The sequence below is a fragment of the Schistocerca serialis genome, chromosome 9 (genome assembly GCF_023864345.2).
Source record: "Schistocerca serialis cubense isolate TAMUIC-IGC-003099 chromosome 9, iqSchSeri2.2, whole genome shotgun sequence".
NCBI classification, from domain to species: domain Eukaryota; kingdom Metazoa; phylum Arthropoda; class Insecta; order Orthoptera; family Acrididae; genus Schistocerca; species Schistocerca serialis.
The window spans coordinates 294703752-294724253 of NC_064646.1; the positions used below are offsets into that span (position 1 = coordinate 294703752).

The 20502-nt window shown below is 36.7% G+C and overlaps 1 protein-coding gene across 5 annotated transcripts in view; it reads left to right on the forward strand.

Moving 5' to 3' along the window:
- The window catches only part of LOC126419777 (afadin), a 1120405-nt gene that overhangs the window by 1089453 nt on the left and 10450 nt on the right, over nt 1-20502 (forward strand). For all 5 annotated transcript variants that reach the window (XM_050086950.1, XM_050086951.1, XM_050086952.1 and 2 more), the window contains 7 exons: nt 1987-2143; nt 3229-3375; nt 8528-8937; nt 11292-11421; nt 14921-15109; nt 18114-18420; nt 19918-20165. In XM_050086950.1, coding sequence (XP_049942907.1) covers nt 1987-2143; nt 3229-3375; nt 8528-8937; nt 11292-11421; nt 14921-15109; nt 18114-18420; nt 19918-20165 — 1588 coding nt within the window. The remainder of the gene's footprint in view (nt 1-1986; nt 2144-3228; nt 3376-8527; nt 8938-11291; nt 11422-14920; nt 15110-18113; nt 18421-19917; nt 20166-20502) is intronic.

The following is a 20502-nucleotide window of genomic DNA, read 5'->3' on the forward strand; positions in this document are numbered from 1 at the left end:
ACCTGAATGAACTTGACAGAAAGCTAATTGAAGCATACCTTCACCTCTCCTCCTCTCACCCACCCACTGAAATAATATGCATTTGGGATCCACATGAAGAAAAACATATGGTCTGTTATTATAATATAAGCAACACATGCTCAGAAAGCTTGCAGTGCATAAAAACAAAGGCTGTATCATTTTGTTACATTTCTTTGTCAAGACCTCAGTTGAAACTATTTTAAAGACACTTTCTTATTAAAAATTCAATTTTCTCATCAAAAAATCAATTTACAAAGAATCCATTACTTGTTATGTACCATTTTAGCTTAATGCAAATCTCGAAACTTCGTATGGTGTCTTGGGCTTGCCTTCATCTATGGTAAGATGGAGTAATTGAAAGATGTGATAATTGTGTAGTGATATTGGGAAAATACAGATGGCTGTACTGCTATGTTACTACGTCCTTCTAAAATTTCCGTATAGCAAGTACTGATCTTATAACATGCCCCATTCACTGTCTTTGAAGTTTTGCTGTGGTTCTGCTGATAGCTTTCCCAGAACCCACTAATCTATAGAACCTCTGACAAGAATCTACTTTATCATAATTAATGTAATTAATCTTCTGTTGCCATTCCTGGGCCTCTGAATATTGACTCAGCGTAGTGACACAGTGGCTAAGATGCAGGAGTTGCACTCAGGAAGTCTGGAGTTCATGTACTCTTCCAACCATTCATATTTAGGTTTCTTATGCCAGGACGATTGCTTTGAAAAGAATTTGGCCAGTTTGTTGCTTGTCCTTGTGATATCTGAGATTGTAGTCTCTCTCTGATGACAGAATGTTACACTTTAGTTTTCTTTACTTCTTTTTCTAAATATTCTTTCTGTAATAAATATTAGTATGTTACTACATTGGTGGGTGGTTTTGTATTCAATAATAACCACAAATGTTTTTCAACTACTGTCACTATGTTTTCATATAACCATGCAGTGTGTTCATCTTTCATGTTAGGAATGCTTAGCAGTTTCTTCAAACTGGAATACAAGCCCTAAAAATTTATTGTGTCCATGCAGTAAATGAGGAGAGAGAGAGAGAGAGATAGATACGATTCCTGTGTGTCGTAAACATCTCTTACATTGTGTCCTTTATTGCCCTGCTCAGTTCTGTTTTTATGAAGAACTCTTGCAGACTTATTATCTGTTAATTGGGTAACTCAGTATTTCATACCTACATTTTTTTCTTCTATTGACTTCAGTAGTCAGTCTTCCTTTCATTTAATTCATAGTGACTCAAGAGCTCTGCAAGTGTTTAAGAATATAACTGTGACAGGAAAATTACAACTAGCTCCAAAGTTGTAGAATGATCGAGTTCCATCACAAGTTTTGCGTGTAACACCATTTGTCAGACAGTAGTATTACATTTCTTATGCAGTTTTGCGTGTTACTCATAAATAAACTAATAACTTTCTATCATATGTGTTATGTTAAATAATAGTTCTCGTGAAGATAATATTTAAGTAAATGTGTATTTATATAAACCAATACAAAACACAAATTGTTTTCTGTGCCATGCTGAATGACATTTTTTTTCTTTTGATGTGTTAATAAATAGTTTGTGTCAGGTCCTACTTTATTTTATCATTGTATTTTTAATTAAAATGAAGGTTCAAAATAATTTGTAACAGATATAAAATGTAATCTTTCTTTGTTTGACACTTATTACATTTATTTATTTGGAATACTCAAAAACATATGGAATAAAAAGTAATATAATTGATATTCATATGAGTGTAAATTAAAATGGAAAATTAGGCTGGTGGAGCACAATTGTTGTCTACTAAACTCTTTAGTTTTTGACAAATTATGTGGAATAATTGATCATACTAATAATGGGTATGCAGCATGTTCTAAATTTTATTGTGGAGGTATACACACGTGCATTTAATATTCAATCTTCTTAAACTGCTTCCTTTAGCTTGAGACAATGTATGTTTATTTACTTCCCAGGAGTCCACCACATCCACAGAAGACTGGATTACGTGGGTCACAGTCGTCCCTGCATCGGACACCTGAAATGCCAGTGAATGCTAGGGATCTCAGAGACCGGCCCACATCTGCGTACATTCCACAGAAAGACCCATATGGCAGCCCACAGCATGCCCAGGTAAATGACAGAGTAAATTCAGTTTTGTCTTTTGTATTGCCACCTTTAGCCTGTTGTCCTTTAGACATTTTCACAGAATTCAGCTTGTTAAGGCATATGTGATCTTTAAAACTGAGAATCTGGTAGAAGGGAGAAATTGTTCACACTCTATTATCCATGATGTGATGAAATTTGCCTTTGCTGTTTCTTTAGTATGATGAAACAATTAACATATAGGTTTTTCACTCATATTAAATAAGAAATTTTGAGTTAGCCTGTGGCAGCTGACATAAAATATAGAAAAAAGTGACACATTAGGAAGAGATGCACAAACAAAATTACAGATGATATTTACAAGGGTTTTGTTTTGTTGTTAGTAGTGGTAATTAAGTTTGGAACATAGGTAAAACAGTTTGCATTTACTTCATAATCTGTCCTGTCAGTATATCTCATCAGCTGCTGCCCATAATGTTTATATAATAAATATTTGAAAAGTAAAATTTCATTCACTCTTTTCTGTTGTTTCATAATTGATCATAAGTTCTGAAATGTGATTTATTCACAAATGAGAAGTACTTATCGATAATGATGATGTCAGTTCTGTGCACCTTCATTGCCCAAACTACTGGGTCTAGTAACCGATACTTCCTCCCTCAAATCTGTGATTTTCATGGTAACAAACATGGAACAAAAAGCCTCAAACTATATTCAAGACAATTTGGTTTCATATTTTATTATCTTCGTGCTTTTGTTTATATCTCCACTAAGTTTTTGTTGTAAGATGTGATGAATTCATCCATGTCTTAAATTTTGAGATTCTGAAACATACTTAAACTGTAGCCATCGATACTTCAGATATTATTTGGCTTTTCATTTTAAAGTAATACTGTAGTACTGAGGCATAAGAACCAGAAAAGTTGCAGATGTTTTGACTGTAAATGAAAGTTAAAAATGCTTCTCTAATATATTATTTACAAAAAGGCCCACTAACTTTTTCTCCACTAGTATTTTTATGCTGCAATATATTGTACAAACTTTAATGTGTTTATCTTAAATGGCTATTCATTCAAATGAAATACTTTACTCTCAGCGCTATTCTGTTACAGGGAATGACAGCAAGATCTCAATCTACAAGAGACATGTTGCGCCAGGAAGCAAAATTGCATGAGATGCAAGAAGAAGTCAGAAGGCGTGAAATGCGAGGCATTACTTCTCCACAACTTCACCATCCACCACATCTGACTCGTCCACAAGTGAGTTGTAGTGAATATTTGGAAAGAATTGCAGTACCTCTGTTTAATTATTCTTGTGGCTTATAAGTCAGTGCTGAAGAATTAGCCACCTTTAGTCATGACAGGTGTCATATTTTGAAATCTGCCACAGTCTTACAAACTGAGAACAGTCTTAAATATTGTAGATACTGATAGTGGCTGAGGAATTTAAGTACTTAAACAAATACTTGAACTCCATGTAATGCTAAATTCCATGATACATTAAAGGTTGTTTTTGGTGGCTCAGACATGTAGGCTTTTACACTGAAAAGTGCTGAGAAAAGCTGAATGGAGATGCTCCTTGTGTCATTACATTGTAAAGTAGTCTACTTTCTCCTCAGTTCCATTTTTTTGAGAGCAGGCTACCAGTTTTAGCTGTTTGGTTTTCTCAAAGCCAAAAGAATTCATGGTTTGTCATCTATTTCTTTCTGTTGCCGCTTGCTTTCACTCTTCTTACCAACAATCACCTTCCTTCTCTACTGCCAAGCTCCTTTATTCTTGTTAAAACTTTTCCCCACATGCATCAAATTAGTTATCGAAAGCACAACCGTAGGGGGTATCGAGCAAAATTTGTGACTGGATTGAGGATTTATTGATAAGGAGGACAAAGCATATTATCACAAATGGAGAGTCATCAATGGACATAGAAATGTGCACCAGGAAGCATGTGGGGACGTCTGTGTTTTGTGTCATGTATTAATGACCTTGCAGACAATATTAATATTAGGCTCAGACTTTACACATATGATGCATTTATCTATAATGAAATACTGATTATAAAGAAATGCTCTGACAAAATCTGCAAAAATATTCAGTTTTATCTCAATAAGATTTCAAACTGATTCAAAGATTGGTAACTTGTGTTAAATATTCATTTATGTAGAATTTTGCACTTTCACAAAATGGAAAAAAACTTAGTATCTTATGACAATATCAGCTTTTTATGACAATTTGGCTTTTCATTTTAAAGTAATACTGTAGTACTGAGGCATAAGAACCAGAAAAGTTGCAGATGTTTTGACTGTAAATGAAAGTTAAAAATGCTTCTCTAATATATTATTTACAAAAAGGCCCACTAACTTTTTCTCCACTAGTATTTTTATGCTGCAATATATTGTACAAACTTTAATGTGTTTATCTTAAATGACAATTATGACAATATCAGCGAATGAAAATTGGAATTGATCATCTCCAATATCCAGTTTGTGTGGATACGAAATGGAATGGTCATAGCTCAGTCACAGGTAAAGTAGTTGCCAGACTTCAGTTCATTGGTAGGATCGTAGGAAAATTCGGTCTGTCTACAAAGTAGATCGCTTTAAAAAACAATTGGCCACTCTTTTTAGAATATTGTGGAAGTGTCTGGGACTAATACCAAATTGATTTAATAGGATATATTTAACATATACACAGAAGAGCAGCGAGAACAGTTATAGGTTCATTTGAACCTTGGGAGAAATCGCAGAGATGCTGAAAAACTGAACAGGCCGATGTTTCAAGAAAGATGTAAAATGTTGTGTGAAAGCTTACTTACAAAGTTATGTGAACCAGCTCTAAGTTAGGAAGAAATGTCTTAAGACCCTCTTTGTATAGTTTAGGGTATGCAAAGATAAGATGCGACTAATTACATCACACAAAGAGATATTTAAACCATCATTTTTCCTGCACTTGATGTGTGAATTGAACAGGAATAGGCCCTGATGACTGATACTTTTAGAATTAGCCTCTGCAATTTACTTCACAGTGTTTTGTAGAGTATGACCACAAACATACTTCTCCCGTCATTTTTTCTTTGTTCTGACACACTAGCTGCCTATTTTCTACAGCTCTGATTTAACTTCGTTTTCTCCATCTTATCCATTGCTTTCCTTTGTTATTGCCTTTGACATCTTACGTTGACTTTTGTCTAGTAGCTATTGTCATCTTTTAAATCCAGGAAATGAAATCTTTTAGCTGTTTAAAATTAGATTTTTTTCCAGCATTTCCTCTTTGTACTAGAGTCTACTGTGTTACTGGAAGAAAAGTCCTTTTAGAGTACATGTTTATACTCTGCAGTTTCGTATGGTTTTCCTGCATAGAGCCCATTGGTTACTTAGGAGTTCAATCTCTGCACAAAACAAACATATTGTCAATGTGGAACTTCAATATTCCAGAGTTTGCACCTTTCACAATCTGCTTCATTCTATCTTCTGAGAATTCATGATTTTCTGCTATAGAATATCTGACTGAATACTCAGAAGATCAGTGTTAACTCAACCTGTTCTTGGAACTGCACTCCAAGACTGAGTAACTCAGTAGATCATTTATTCTACCTAAATAACCCATTGTTTCGAAATGTCACTTGCAAAAAAGACAAAGAAAACAGAATGTATTATGCAGACAGCCTTTGGAGCTTCTCTCCCTGAGTATTCTCAATAAGAGCTCTTTCAATAACCATAAACTGATTGTAGTATTGACCCTGCAGTATGGGTTTGAAAACTGGATCTCTTTACCAGTTGAATGTTTCATCAGTTATAAAGATCCAATGGGAGCGGTACGTAAGATGTGTTGTGGTTCTCATGCGGGCATCCATAAACAGTGTGGAAGTAACCAATATTAGTCACAGGATCAATTGATTTGGTCTTATGAAGTACGTGAGTAGTGACAAGACTTCTTTGACATACATTCCTTGCTAGAAGACCTTGGAATGCTCTTCTAAAACATTACAAGTATTTGGGCTTTAGTAGCATGAACATAAACCCAAATCTGTGTAAAAATAAAGAAATATTATGGAAAAGAAAACTTAGTGGGTAGGTCATATGCTAACATACTTACTAACTTCCCAAGACTGAACACATTTGTCTCAAGGAATTATCCACTTTCTTAATTTAGATTTATTTTCTGTCTACCAATCACTGTTTTCAGTTCAAAATGAATCTTTTTGGGATATGTTGCCCATTTTCAGATCATATCTTGTAATTACAGAGTAACTGGTCATAACAGAACTATCAGTAAATAACAGTGAACTGATGGTTCATTAAGAACAGTCACTCTGTAAGTATAAGATATGATATGAAGATGGGCGACATTGTCTGAAACCAATCATTTTTAAATAAAAACAGCAATCAATGGACAGTGGATATGCCTATTTTATATTTGACTAAGAAGGGGATCATGCATACTTGTTATCACCAACTCCATCCAGATTTATGGTATTTGCGGAACTTGGCCAGAAATGGAAATGACAGAAGCGCAGGCGCCATATGGCTGAGCATTTAGAAGAAAAACATTTTTGACATGCATCGTATGAAGTGTGAGTCATTTAGGTTAGTGTACTTACCAGGTATTGATTGGTGTGCAGCAAAAATAGTATGGAATGGTAATCCAAAGATTGCAATATGAAGCATCTGTGGGGGAATCTTGAACTTAACATTACTTACACTGTAAATAAACCAAAATAATACTCAGTATAATTTTTTATTAATATTTGTATAAAACATGAAAAATAAAAGGCAAAGTAATATTTGGGATTGCAAGTAAATCTCCAGGTAGGGTTTCTAAGGCATACTTCAGAACTTCATATATAAGATTACATAATTTTATTGTAATGGACGATCAAAAATTTTTCGTTTGAAGGCTGCACAGTCAAGAATCAGTATGTTGATCAAGCAAGATCACTGTGAGCATTGAGGCAATCATCCCACCGATGCATCAGGTTGAAGAAATCAGTTTGGTAAAACACTGTGTCCTACTGCATGAAGAAGTCCGTAATTGCCTGCTGTATACTCGTTGACCCTAGTCGTTTTTTGAGTGACTGAAGGCGTTATAATCACATGGGAAGAGATAGGGACTATAGGACGGGTGCTCAAGTGTCTCCCACCTGAGTTGGCCTCCCAGATTGACCTGTGTCTTGTGTCAAATTGTGACGAGCATGGAACTTGGCACACCATTCCACAATGGTGGTTTTTGTAAAGTATGCTGCCCCATATACATTATGTATTATCTGAAGATGGATGTCTAAGGTGTGTGTCCTTCAGCTGCCAAAAAAAGAATAACTGTCCTGTTCAGAGGCATTCAGTAATGACTTCATAATAGTTTATGTTTCCATGTTTATTGCTTGCATGCCGGAGAGACATGAATACTACACTAATTCTATGCTACTTGGTTGATTCTTATATATCTGCATTGGAGTTGTGCAGAATTACGTATATACTATAGCAATACCCTCAAATGGACACTTTTCGATTGCCCTTTATATTTTACAGTTGATTTACATGTGCTTTGGTGATATTCATTGTAAAAACAGAGGAAGCAGTACTCAGCATTTTGCACAGTTTATAAATGCTGTGTCTTTACAATTACATGATTTTAAGTTTCCATATAAAAACAAACTAGGTTTATGTTCGTAAAAGGTTCTCCTCATTCACAGTTTGGCAGCAAACAGCATGTAATGCTTCATTTCATCAATACTGGCAGGGATAGCTGGTGAGACACAGTGAAATGTATTTTGATGCAGTCTTCCCAGTATGTGGTTCCATTTTCTCTGAATAGGCCAACCTTCCTTCCTTCCTTTTTTTTTTTTTTTTTAATTGGAAATTTGTTTGCACTCCCAAATTTTCTTTAGCCCTTTATGAAAATATATATATAAACAATGTATTCACCATTATTTCAGTTTATTTCCTGTGTAAAAATTAAAAGTAACAGCAGGTTTACATAAAGGGTCTCAACACCATGATCCTCGGATTACCGTTTCGTACTCTTTCCGTTGCACCAATCGCTGCCAGCAAACTATGCTATGTAAGTGACTCGTGTCTCACCTGACCCACATCAAAAAACGCTATTTTGTTCTAAATTCTTATCCGTTTGGAGCTCCCACTTGTGTCACTTTCATTTCTGGCCAAACTCGCAATGTTCCATAAATTTGAATGAAATTGATGACAAGTAGGTGTGATCCCCTTGTAAGCTTTATGTGCTCTCTACAGTTCAATTGTACTTTTTTCCATACTATATTGTTTTGTGCATCATTGAATTATAATTATTATACAAATTTTGAACAGAATATTGTAAGTGGATAATTATTTCAGTTGTTTATTATTAACTATGAAATGGCCTGTAATATGTTCTGTAATTGAAAGTTTTCATTTCTCATCACCAGATGCTGCCAAATATGCCTCGTGTACCAAACACAACCTACAATTATCCATCATCACCACAGCAGCAAGTACTGGAACAGGGTTACCACCACTCTCATCACCCGATGTCACCTACTTCTCCGACATACAGACCGGGTTATGCACCCCCTCCAACAGCACCCAAACCTTCACGCCAACCATCAGAACTACCTCAGATGATGCCAGCTCAGTATCACCACCATCACCATCACCAGCAGCAGGCACAACAAACTGAACACGGGTTGTACCGTGAAAGTCCACCACCTCCTCCACCACCTACCTCCACGCATCCTCTTTATCAGGGTCAGCAGCAACACCCGCCCTCTCTGCAGCAGCAGCAGCAGCCGCAGCAACAGCAACAACAACAGGATCACAGATCTGTTAATGATAACAGGTAGGGAGAGATACTTACATTTGTAAACACAAGCTGTAATGGGTCTTGCTCCTTGTGGCTATAATACGTTTTCTCCATGTTTAGAAGGTACAGTAAACAGCAGAAGTGTAGTAGAAAATGGCAACTAAATTTAAAGTCTCGGTTTCAACATGTTAAGAGCATTAATTATGTTGGATGAATGTGAACTCTACAAAACCTTTAAAAGAACTGTTGTTCTCCAGCAACTTGTTACAGCATAATTTGTTTGGTTTATTGCCCCTATTACCTTTGTGACTGTATTGTACTGAAAATACTGATGTCACAACACAAAAGTGTATAATCTCCATTATGTTTGTAAAAAAAACTTCTCCACAGAGTTCACTGCTAACAACTCAGTTAAGTACTTTCTTGTCCTTTTGCCTCCTGAGTGCTATTAATACAATGTTAGGACACCAAGTTATGGAAACAGCTAACAAATACCAAAAAAGAATAATAAAGTAATCTCATTGCCATGACTTAACTGTAAGTAACAGTACAGAACTGTTTCTGTAGAGATGTTTAAAATATTGACTACCATAACCACAATTTTACAGCATCATACCATGAACTTTCTTACATGCCGTACCAAAGATGTGTACTATTTCACTGTTTATGGTCATCTAAAACTGCCAGAAACAAAACTTAAGATAATACTGACCAGTGGACAAGAGAGACAAGAGCTGAAGAGGCAAGCAGGACTTACCTGTGTTATGAACAATAGAAAATATCAATGAAAACACTTCCTTACCTAACATAACACTGACCATTCTGATAACACAACAGAGGATGCTGCCAGACCTATGTGCATGCCATGTTTATGTGATATTAAGCTTTTATGTCTAATTCACTGGTCTGTGCATCTCCCTAGTTCTATTTCATGTGCATCGTTCTTTATGAGTGATACAGTTTCCACAACTGTTAGTGAAAATTTAAGGTTTCATAGAGCTTGCACAGCATGGAAACCATGCAATTAGTAAAGTATGAGTTACTGAAGGTATTCTGTTACATTTCACAGATCATGTTTCCATGCAGTGCTAGGGAAATATATGCCTTTTATGCCACTGAGTCTGAAAATGGTCACTTGCACAACAAAAATTGTGTTGACATAGTTCATAATCCTATTGAGCAGCTTGCCTGCATGTTTTAAGTAGTGGAACCCAGTGAGGCATTGATTTCCAGTTTATACTATATTAAGAAATACCTTTTCATGTGTATTGCCATCTCTTTACTTGTAAAGGCATATTGCACTGAGTACATATTTGACAGTGGGACCTCCAGGTTGAATTATCATCAATATAAGGAAAAGATACACTGCTACTCACCATAAAGATGACACTTTGAGTGACAGACAGGCACAACGATAAGACACTTACACATTAGCTTTTGGCCAAAGCCTCCTTCAGAAAAGGAAACACGTACAAATTATCGCCATCTCCAGCAGCTCGGGCTGGAATGCTGGAATTCCTTGTACAAACAAATGTGCATATGTTCTGAAGAAGGCTTTGGCTGAAAGCTAACGTCTAAGTGTCTTTTCATTGTGCCTGTCTGCAACTCAATGTGTCACCCTTACAGTGAGTAGCAATTTATCGTTTCCTTGTAATGCTGAGTATGTATTTGTTCATTTGAAGCCCAGAAGTCTTAAACTGTGTAATCGCAAAGATATGGGGCTATTGACAAAATGTTAAATACATTTTCACGCATTACATTTGCAAACAACAGAATATGTTAAGTAATTGCAGCAATAATCTAACTCTTAAGTAGCTAAATAATTTAAAAACTACATGAAAATTCAACACACTTTAGGACTTTTTTTCTTAAGGTTTAAATTTTGTGATGGAGGGGATGATATCAATAGTTAATGCAAGTTGCCTTCAGATACTTATCAATAGAATAAAAAGTATGTGTCATTAGCAAATCCTTAACTTTCATCCTGAAGATATCGCTTTCATTTCTGATTGATAAGATGTAGTTTGTTACAAAGTAGGCAGCTGCCCATATTTCTCACCCCGTTAAGACTTCTACTTAATCTGACACCTCCTAATTGCGTAGTTACTTAAAAAAAGTGAGAAAAACTTATAATGCAAAAAGGAAGTTACAGGCATGTGTGGCAGATTCTTTTAGGTATTAAGAATGTTTCTGCATTTAACTTTGATTTACAATTTGTGTTTTAACAGCAGTGAAAAAGCAGAACACAATCTCCTTGATATTTGCTGTAATATTTCATTAAAAATTTCAGTCTCTTTGCCATAAATTACTTTCTGATGTTAAATGGAACCTTCTAGAAGTATTTGAATATCAAGCAAGAAGTTAATGCTTGACTTGACGTTGCATTTCAGATATGCTGCCAGCATGGCTGATCCTCCACGAGGCTCCTACTACCCCTCATCAACTGGCAATACTAACCAACCACCACGTCAGTATCAGTTCAGTGCAACTAATCCATGGGAACGAGAAGAACGTGAAAAGGTAATGTCTAGTTTCTAATTATTTCATTAAGTACTACATGATCAATGCACGTTATTCATATCTCTCTCTCTCTCTCTCTCTCTCTCTCTCTCTCTCTCTCTCCCCCCCCCCCCCCCCCTCGCCCCCGCTCCCACCCACCTGCAGTAGTGATGAAGCATTGTGGTTTTAAAATAATTTATATTTCTGTAGTCAGCAATAAACTTGTTTATGTAAGAAAAGAGTTTTAAAATAAAAAAAATGCTCTAAAGAATGAATGACTTCTTGAAAGTTACATTGGTGACATTTTCATTGTACTGAAACTACGCTAACATACGCACGATTGCTGACTTGTGAGTCACTGATCAGGACACACTATTTGCCACAATGACCATTGGGTAACAAGTATGTGCATCAGATGATGTTTTAGGGCCAGTTGTGTCATTATGTGTGAAAATAAAACAATTTTCTTGATTGAATTGTGATGGAAAATGCAACCAGGGTGCACAACCAGGGTGCACCATTCTGAACAAGGAAGTGGGAGCACTCACTGAATCCAGTCAAGAAAAATTCAAGACCTCAATGTCCAGTTGGAAAGTCATATTGACAATATTTTGGGAAGTCAAGACGTCTTATAATGATGCAGCTCCAGAAGAATGGTCAAACTCACTAATTGTGGCAGTCAGTGCACACACAATGCACTTTTCTCAAGATAGCACTCCTGCCCCATGCCAACACATGCTGCCAAAACTACACATATTATGAATACACTAAGTGATCTGAAATTTGATGTGTTTAAGCATCTACCCTTCACTTTCACATGACATTGAGGTAACGGAAGTGGCTTATGATGCAAAAGTTTTTTGTGGAGGACATACGCTGTTTGTAGATGAAGTGAGACACACAGCAGGTGACTGCAAAACAAGACAGCGCTTACTTTTCTAAGTAATTTGGTAAAAGAGTGTTATAACAAAATTTTTGTTATTTTATGTTTTGCCCTTATAAGTTGTGAATAAAGATGACTAATACATGTGAATTTAGTGTTTTAAAACTGATGATACTGCAATTTATTTTTTCTGACTCAATGATTATTTGATGTTCACTGTGTCAGTAGTATCTTCCTTAATTCAGAACGATTGAAACAATACATATGACCTTCCTTTTGATTTCTATTTGTAGTAAGCTGTGTTGGTTGTCTGTTGAAATAAGAACATTTGTCTCTGCGGACAGTCCGAATGCTTCTGCATTGTACCCTTACAAGTAGCAGGCTTCTGTTCGACTTAACAGAGGTGATCTACTGACCTCTGAATGAGTGTTTTTATCTACATCTACTGGTATGTGCTACCCTATAACAGTTTCTTTATTTTTGCACACCGTGTATAAGACACTGGCATTTAAAATTAAAGCCATAGCATCCCTCGGTCGCAAAAATGAAGTCTTTTTGACCTAGGTTTCAGCAACTACTAAGAGTGCCTTCATCAGAAGTAAAACACTCAAACTGGTCTATAAAGTAAGTACAAAATTTTAGGAAAAACATTTTTTAAGTGTAAGTACTGACTAGCAGTTACAAGAAAGAAAAGAAACAGTACTTACATGTCACGTATAAAGTAAATATCAAACGATAAAGCTTTAGTCACAAAATTTTAAAATAGAAAACATAAAACGTGAGCCACTACGGGCTTCTCACATGTGTCGAGCTATGGTAGCATCAGACTGAGGCACTTGTGTTAGCAATTGCGGGCAGGTGAACATTACACCAAGAGTGTCATCTAGTAGCTGCAAATACAAACAAGCTACTTAACACTCAAAATATAGGCAGATGAATATTATGATGAACATTATTTAATATATGAAGTAAGAGGCAATATTTTATCTGACAGCAGCAGACATGGTAACAATTTGTCTACATAAGAGCTTAGAAGTGCAGTTTAAAGGCTGAAAACGCCACTACAGAATTACAAAGGGAGTTGAATAACTCACCAAGTAGAAAAATGGTATAACATAAAATGTAGTTAATATAAACCATTTAATGAACAGAACATTGTGAATCAACTTAGAAAGAAAAAATATTTTGCTAACTGCATGAGGGAACATGAAATCACATATCAAGTAACAGCTTGAAGCAGCTTTTATTATGTGATTGTAGCCGCTCATTAAGAATGAGGCCATTATTTCAAGAAAGTTGTTTAAAAATTTCTAATTATTCAAGAACATCTAATCTATGGCCTTTCTTCTCAGTGTGTAAAATGTTGATGTCGTCAACAGCTTTAGGCGCATGACCTGTAATCAGAAGGTGATCATCAAAAGATAAATTTTGGGTGCTAGTACAATTTTTTCTTAAAAGATGTTCTTTGTATCTGACTTTAAAGGGACATCCTGTTTCTCCTATGTAGTAAGAAGAGAAAGTGTCGCAAAAATTGTATAGACACAAGAGTTTTTCAAAGTGGAACAGGTTGACTTTAAATTATGAATAAAATTTTTTTTCAAACTATTATTGGTTGAAAAGGTGACATTACAATTGTATTTATTATGAAGAAGGCATTGAATCTTGTAGTAGATGGGCCCCAAGAAAGGAATAGAAAAAAACTTCTTCTTTAGGCTGGACTCGACGATAGAGGTGCCTAGTGTAGTAACTCTTTTAACAATTTTCTTTTTAAGGATGTTAATCCACTGTGGCAGGTTTGTATTTATTATTAACTGCTATCATTCTGATTAAATTAATTCCTTCAAATTAATTCCTTCCACGAATTTCTCTTTCGAGAGTGGAATAGAAATAGGTCTGTGAATAGTAGAGTGAAAGAAAGCATTTTTATGAGATCGTGAGTGCATGGAAGATGCAGGTACAATCTGATCGGTATATGTTTCTTTACAAAAAAAAAAAACATAAAATGAGATTTTATTTTCTTCTACTGTAAGCATCAAGTCAAGAAAATTCAATTGACAGGCCTTGTTTTTGAGTTCATTGGTGAAGGATATTTTCTCAAGGAGTTCATTAAGATTGAAAATACAGTCAATGCCATCAACAGGTCCTTTGTAGGTGACTAAAATATCATTGATATACCTGAAATAGGAGAGAATGCCTAGTGCTGTAGCTGACAAACAGTTGAAGAACTTTTCTTCTAGAGAGTTAATGAAAGCCACAATAATAAAAAAAAGTCACTAATTTGCAACAAAATTTTATTTTTATCAAAAGTCTCTGAAGCCTTTCTCAACCATTTTGCAACTTTTCATTCATGTGTTCATCCAAACATGTTATGGCTTTCTGTACTGTTTGCAACACAGCTAGTTATATTGCAATTATTAAAAAAAATTCAAATTTAACTTTGTGAGGCTTAACTGAAGCCAGGTGTGAGACGCAGTGACAACAATAAAGAAGGGGCAGGAGGGGGCTCTGCTCACCCATTGTGTATGGGATAAAGCACAATTGAAGTAGCAGTTGAGGAAAAATGGCTGAAAATGTAAACAAGATAAATATATTGTTTATAGCAGCATTAATTTTATGCTGTTTCCATATTTGTTTCAGGAGATGCAACGGCGCCGTGAGGCTGCTCGCATGTGGCGGGACCAGCAAATAGCAGAACTTTCAGCTCTGCCGCAGCGTACAGCACAGCAGGAGGAACAGCTGCGCGCACTGAAGCTTGAGAGGGAGTTCCAGCGCCGAGCTGAGGAGGCTGCCAAGCAGGATGAAGATGAGGAGGGTGATGAAGACCAGGTTGGTTTGCCATTTTACAGTTCAGTTTCCCCATGAAATTTTTGCTTGTACAGCTCATCTGCATCATTCAGCATTTGCTCATTTGAGGAGAAGATGAATCAGCAGTGCTCTGTTGAAGGAAGCATTTGAATTCACCTAAAGTGGCTAAGCAAAAGCTAGTATAACATAAATCTGGTTGTTAGGTGAAAACCAAACAATGGAAAATCCAGGATGGAATGTAACAATATTGTGAAACGCATGCACGCACGCACACACACGCACGCACGCACACACACACACACACACACACACACACACACACATGACTGCAGTCTCAGGCAACTGAGGCAGCACAGTGTGGCTTTAGTTGCCTGAGACTGCAGTTTCATGTGTGAGTGAGTTTGGTTTGCGTGAATGTGTGTGTGTGTGTGTGTGTGTGTGTGTTTGTCATCTAATTTTGACAAAAGCCTTACTGGCCGAAAGCTATATTTGTGACAGTCTTCATGTTGAGCCTATCTGCGACTCAGCATCTCCGCTATATGGTGAGTAGCAACTTAAGTTTTCACAATATTGATATTTCTGGTTGATCGGGTTTGTATGTCACACTGCAATTAGTTGAGTTCATTAAACACTGCACCATTTCAGTGTGCCTCTTATTCTTGATCTCAGTCTGTTTGTGTCCATCAGTTTGTATTTCTCTGCTTACACTTGCTTGCTGGTATTTGTGAGTTGTTCTTCATCATCATCATCTTATTATTATTATTATTATTATTATTATTGGCAGTGGCTGTAGTTTTATACATTTGGTGACAGGTATAATATAAGTGTTACACAGCAGATGGTATTAACTTCACACTTACAAATTTATTCAAATCTAAAAATTTGTGAACACCCATAATGTACACTCAGAAGCCACCACTGATTATATCATAGCTAGACAGAGCTTCTGAAATTAGGTATTGGATTGCTAAGTGTACCCAGGAGCAGATCTAAAAAGGGCCCCCATAGAAATTAGACAGACAAACATAACTACAAGGAATGTAACTGCAAAGAAAACTTGAGTAACAGAAGTAGTTCTTTAACTGATGTACAAAAGAAGGAAATACAAAAATGTCCAGGGAAAGACAAGAATACAGCAATAGACGCCACTTAGGAATGAAATACATGGGAAAAAGTGCGGGGAAGCCAGAGTAAAATTTTCTGCAGGTAGAATATGAAGAAACAGAAAAAGAAACAGTCATTTAAAGGACTCATTCAACATATAAAAAAGTGAAAACATCCTTTCATGTAATCAAAAACAAGGGCATCAACATTAGGTGTGTTGTGTGGGAATTTCATTGTTAAGTGCTTAGGAGAGATCAGATAGATGGAAAGAGTACAATGAAGACCTCTGAAATGTGGAAAAACTGTTTGATGGTAGGAGAAGAGATGCGAGTCGATATGCAAGACACATAGGATCCAGCATTAAAGTTAAAGTTCAGCAGAGCTATGGAAGACTCTCGATCAAATAAAATGGAAGGGATGGGTAACAACCCTTCAGAGTTTCTAAATTCATTGGGGAAGTGGCAGCCAAATGGCTATTGCAGTTGGTGTTTATAATCTATGAGACCGGATACACGTAATTGGACTTCAGGAAAAATATAATCCCCACAACTTCAAAGATAGCAAAGGCAGCTAAGTGCAAAACTATTGCAAAGTCAGTTTAACAGGTCATGCATCCGAGTTGCTGACAAAAATAACATACAGAAGAATGTAAAGGAAATTTAGAAAGTTCTAGATGATGATCACTTTGGCTTTAGGAAGGGTAATGGCACCAGAGTAGTAGTTCTGACATTGCAGTTGATAATTGATGGTGGATTGAAGAAAAATCAAGACACCTCCATAGGAATTACTGTCATGGAAAGATTGACATGGTAAAATGGTGCAAGATGATCTAAATTTTTAGAAAAATAGGAGTAAGCATTTAGAGGACAGGCAGTATATAGTATATACATGACGCAGGAGGGAACAATAAAAAAGGAAATCCAAGAATGAAGTGCTTGGATTGAAAAGTATGTAAGACAGGATGCAGTCTTTTGCCGCTACTGTTCAGTCTACACATTAAAGCAGCAATGACCAAAATTAAAGATAGGTTTAGGATTGCAATTAAAATTTCAGTGAAAGATAGGAAGAATTATGGGGCCTGTTGAATGAAATGAGCACTGTAATGGGTATAAAATGTCACTTGAAGAAACTGAAAGCCAAAGAAAGGTGAAGGTAATCAGGAATATAAGAAAAAAGGGTAGTAATAAACTTGGAGATGACAAAGTTGATGAAGTTAAGGAATTCTGCTACCTTGGAAGCAAAATAATATGTAATGGATGAAGCAATGACAACATAAAAAGCAGACTAGCAGATGGCATTTCTAGGCAAAATAAGTCTCCTAGTATGAAACATACTTCTTAATTTGATGAAGAATTTTTTTAGAATATACATTCAGAGTACAACATTGTATGGAAGTGAATCATGGACTGTGAGAAGACTGAAAAAGAAGAAATTCAAAGCATTTCAGATATAGTGCTATAGAATAATACAGAAAAAGTAACTTCCTTGATACTTGAGTGAGCTGTAGAGGGGAAAAACTGTAGGGGAAGACAGAGGTCGAAATATATCAAACTGATAATTTACAACATTGGGTGTAAGTGCCATTGTGAGATAAAGATGTTGGCTCAAGAGAGGAATTCATGATGTACCACATCAAATTAGTCAGAAGACTGATGGTTCAAAAGAAAACAAAATTAAAAGATAATTAGGTATCAATGATTTGCTCTTTTTGATAACTTGTGAAGCTCTACAGGATTCAAATTAATCCTTCCCCCCTCCCCCCTCTTTTATTTCACCAGAATAACTGGAATTTAATATTAATGATAGATGACTATTGAAATAATTAGTCTAATAATAATGCTGAGGTCTGCAGAATTCACATTGTAGACATTAGTCTTCTGGTGATTTAAGTTTTTCGTTGCACAAATTATTGTACTTGCAGGAGAGCATTGAGCGTGTGCAAGGCCTTCTGCGCATGGCGACACTGCAATCTGATGTGAGTCCTAAGCCACCACAGCCAACAACGCAACCTTCACAAAACTCATTGCCACCACGTCCCCCTGTTCAGCACCAGCAGCAGCAGCAGCAGCAACAACAACAACAACAGCTGCAGCAACAACAACAAGCTGCAGATGATAGTGTTGCAAGAGAACGAGCAAGACGTGAGCAAGAAGCAGCTGCTGCACGTCGCAGGCAGGCGGAACTTGAACAGGAGGAGCGTGTGAGGGAAGCAACACATCGCAGGGCAAGTGTATTTCATAGTTAATGCATTGTTGGAGGGATCTGGGCATGAGCATCTCTTAAATGTTTGAGTAAATCACTCAGTGAATTTATCTCGCTAGCAAAATGCATTTAAAGGGAAAAAAGTAATATCTATTCTTATATGGAATAACCTTATTTTGCAAACTCAAGATTTTGGTAATTACTGATCTGTCCTAATGCAGTAAAAAGTTTTGCCACTCGGCACATCCGTGGAAATTGTAAAGCCTCATACAGTCTTCTTCTGCCAAAATTAGTGCTTTTTGCTCCCCCATGTATTTTTGTAACCATTCCTCATGTTTCCACGTTGTAAACCCATCTATGAATATCTGTGTGTGTGTATATATCCATTTATATAAAAGACAGTGCTGTCTCTTCTCTTTTCTTCTTCTTCTGCACTTGAGGACCTTGACCTCTGCAACGTTCTGCCTCCATACAGCTCTGTGTTGTTGTTGTTTTTTATTACCATCTTGGCAGCATCAGCCAACATATTACTTGATCATCCAATTAACTTGGTCATCCCTTGCATCCAGTGGAATCAAATGCACCCTAGATCTCAGTTGGGAATTCATGACAATTCATACTAGTTTCATAGAAGAGGGAAGGGACCAGGATACATTACACAAGTTCTTACAAAATAAAACTCATAACCATCGATAAACTGTGTTAAATAATCTCCAAACGTACTATTGCTACCACTCCATAATAAGTGCTTACTGCCTGCAGCATGCTTGACTAAGAGCATATAACTTTTATAGGATTTGTACATATTATTTTGCTGCCAGGAAGGTCACATTCAGATACGTTTGAATACATTTTGTAGTATGAATTTTTCCAGTTCTTTACATTGACCGGTGATATGTGGGAAAACAAAACAACACAAATTGAAGGTACAGCTTTAGAACCAATAGCCATTTGGCATTTTCAGTTGCAAGGAGAATTGTGGCAAACAGCAAAATTGTTGTACTGTTTCAGGACAAATGGATTTGGATAAAATGGCTTTCAGTCAGAATCCATTAAAAGTTTTGTCTTTCTTCAGATTGATAATGAATTGAATTGATACGTATGTCTGTGCATGGGGCAGAATATAAGTTTTCTTTGCAAACATCACTCCCCCCGCTCCCCCTCCCCTCCCAGGGAGGAGGCAGGGCAACAGCCCTCCCCTGTCCCTCAATGGATGGATACAATTTTCCTTCAGTTTTTCAATTTGGCATGCTGTAATCTGTCATCCTCTCCAGGTATCATAACCAATGTATTCTCCATGATTGATAAATTGAAAAATACCTTTGCATTGCATTGTAGAGGTTGTTGTGCTTCGTGATTTTTTTAGCCTTCAAATAACTACCTCTCTCATGGGCTCATGTAGTTTACAAAACAAAACTGCATTGTTGATAGCCAGCACAAAAGACATGAATGCGTATATATAAATCATCAGATGCTGACATCACCCCACCCATTAAATATATTATTACACATTGTTCAGGAAGAAGAACTGAGACAGAAACACATGCAGCAGCAGCACCAGATACAGCAGCAGCAGCAACAGCTGCAGCAGCACCAGCAGGTGTCTCCACCTTTACGGCAGCCCACCATGGCTCCCAAACCAGGCCCATTGCGGCTAGAAAGCCTCACAAGCAATGGTCCAGCTTCTCCACCAGGTGGTCGCTATCGCCACTACAATGGATACCCGCCGCCACCACCAGCAAATGCTGGGCCGGGGGCATCATCTCCTATGGTAGGTGAAACTTTAAAATGAGCAAATATAAATGTTTAAATACTCTGCAGTTGGTGTTTATTCCCTCTCTTCTGCTTGATTACAAGGAAGTGCTATTTATTTAGTATTCTTGATATGTATAAACTTGTTAGCAGCTGAATAATGCCCCGAGTCGCATGCAGGACTTCCTCCCTCCCAGATGATGGAACATTGTGGAATGGACTCCATGAGACATCAGAGCATTGGGGAACCATCCTGATCCAATCATCCATCACCCTCAATTCATAGAGATTGGATATAATGGAGGCAATTCATGCACACCTTGCTTGATGGCAAATCATATGTTCTCAAAAGCACC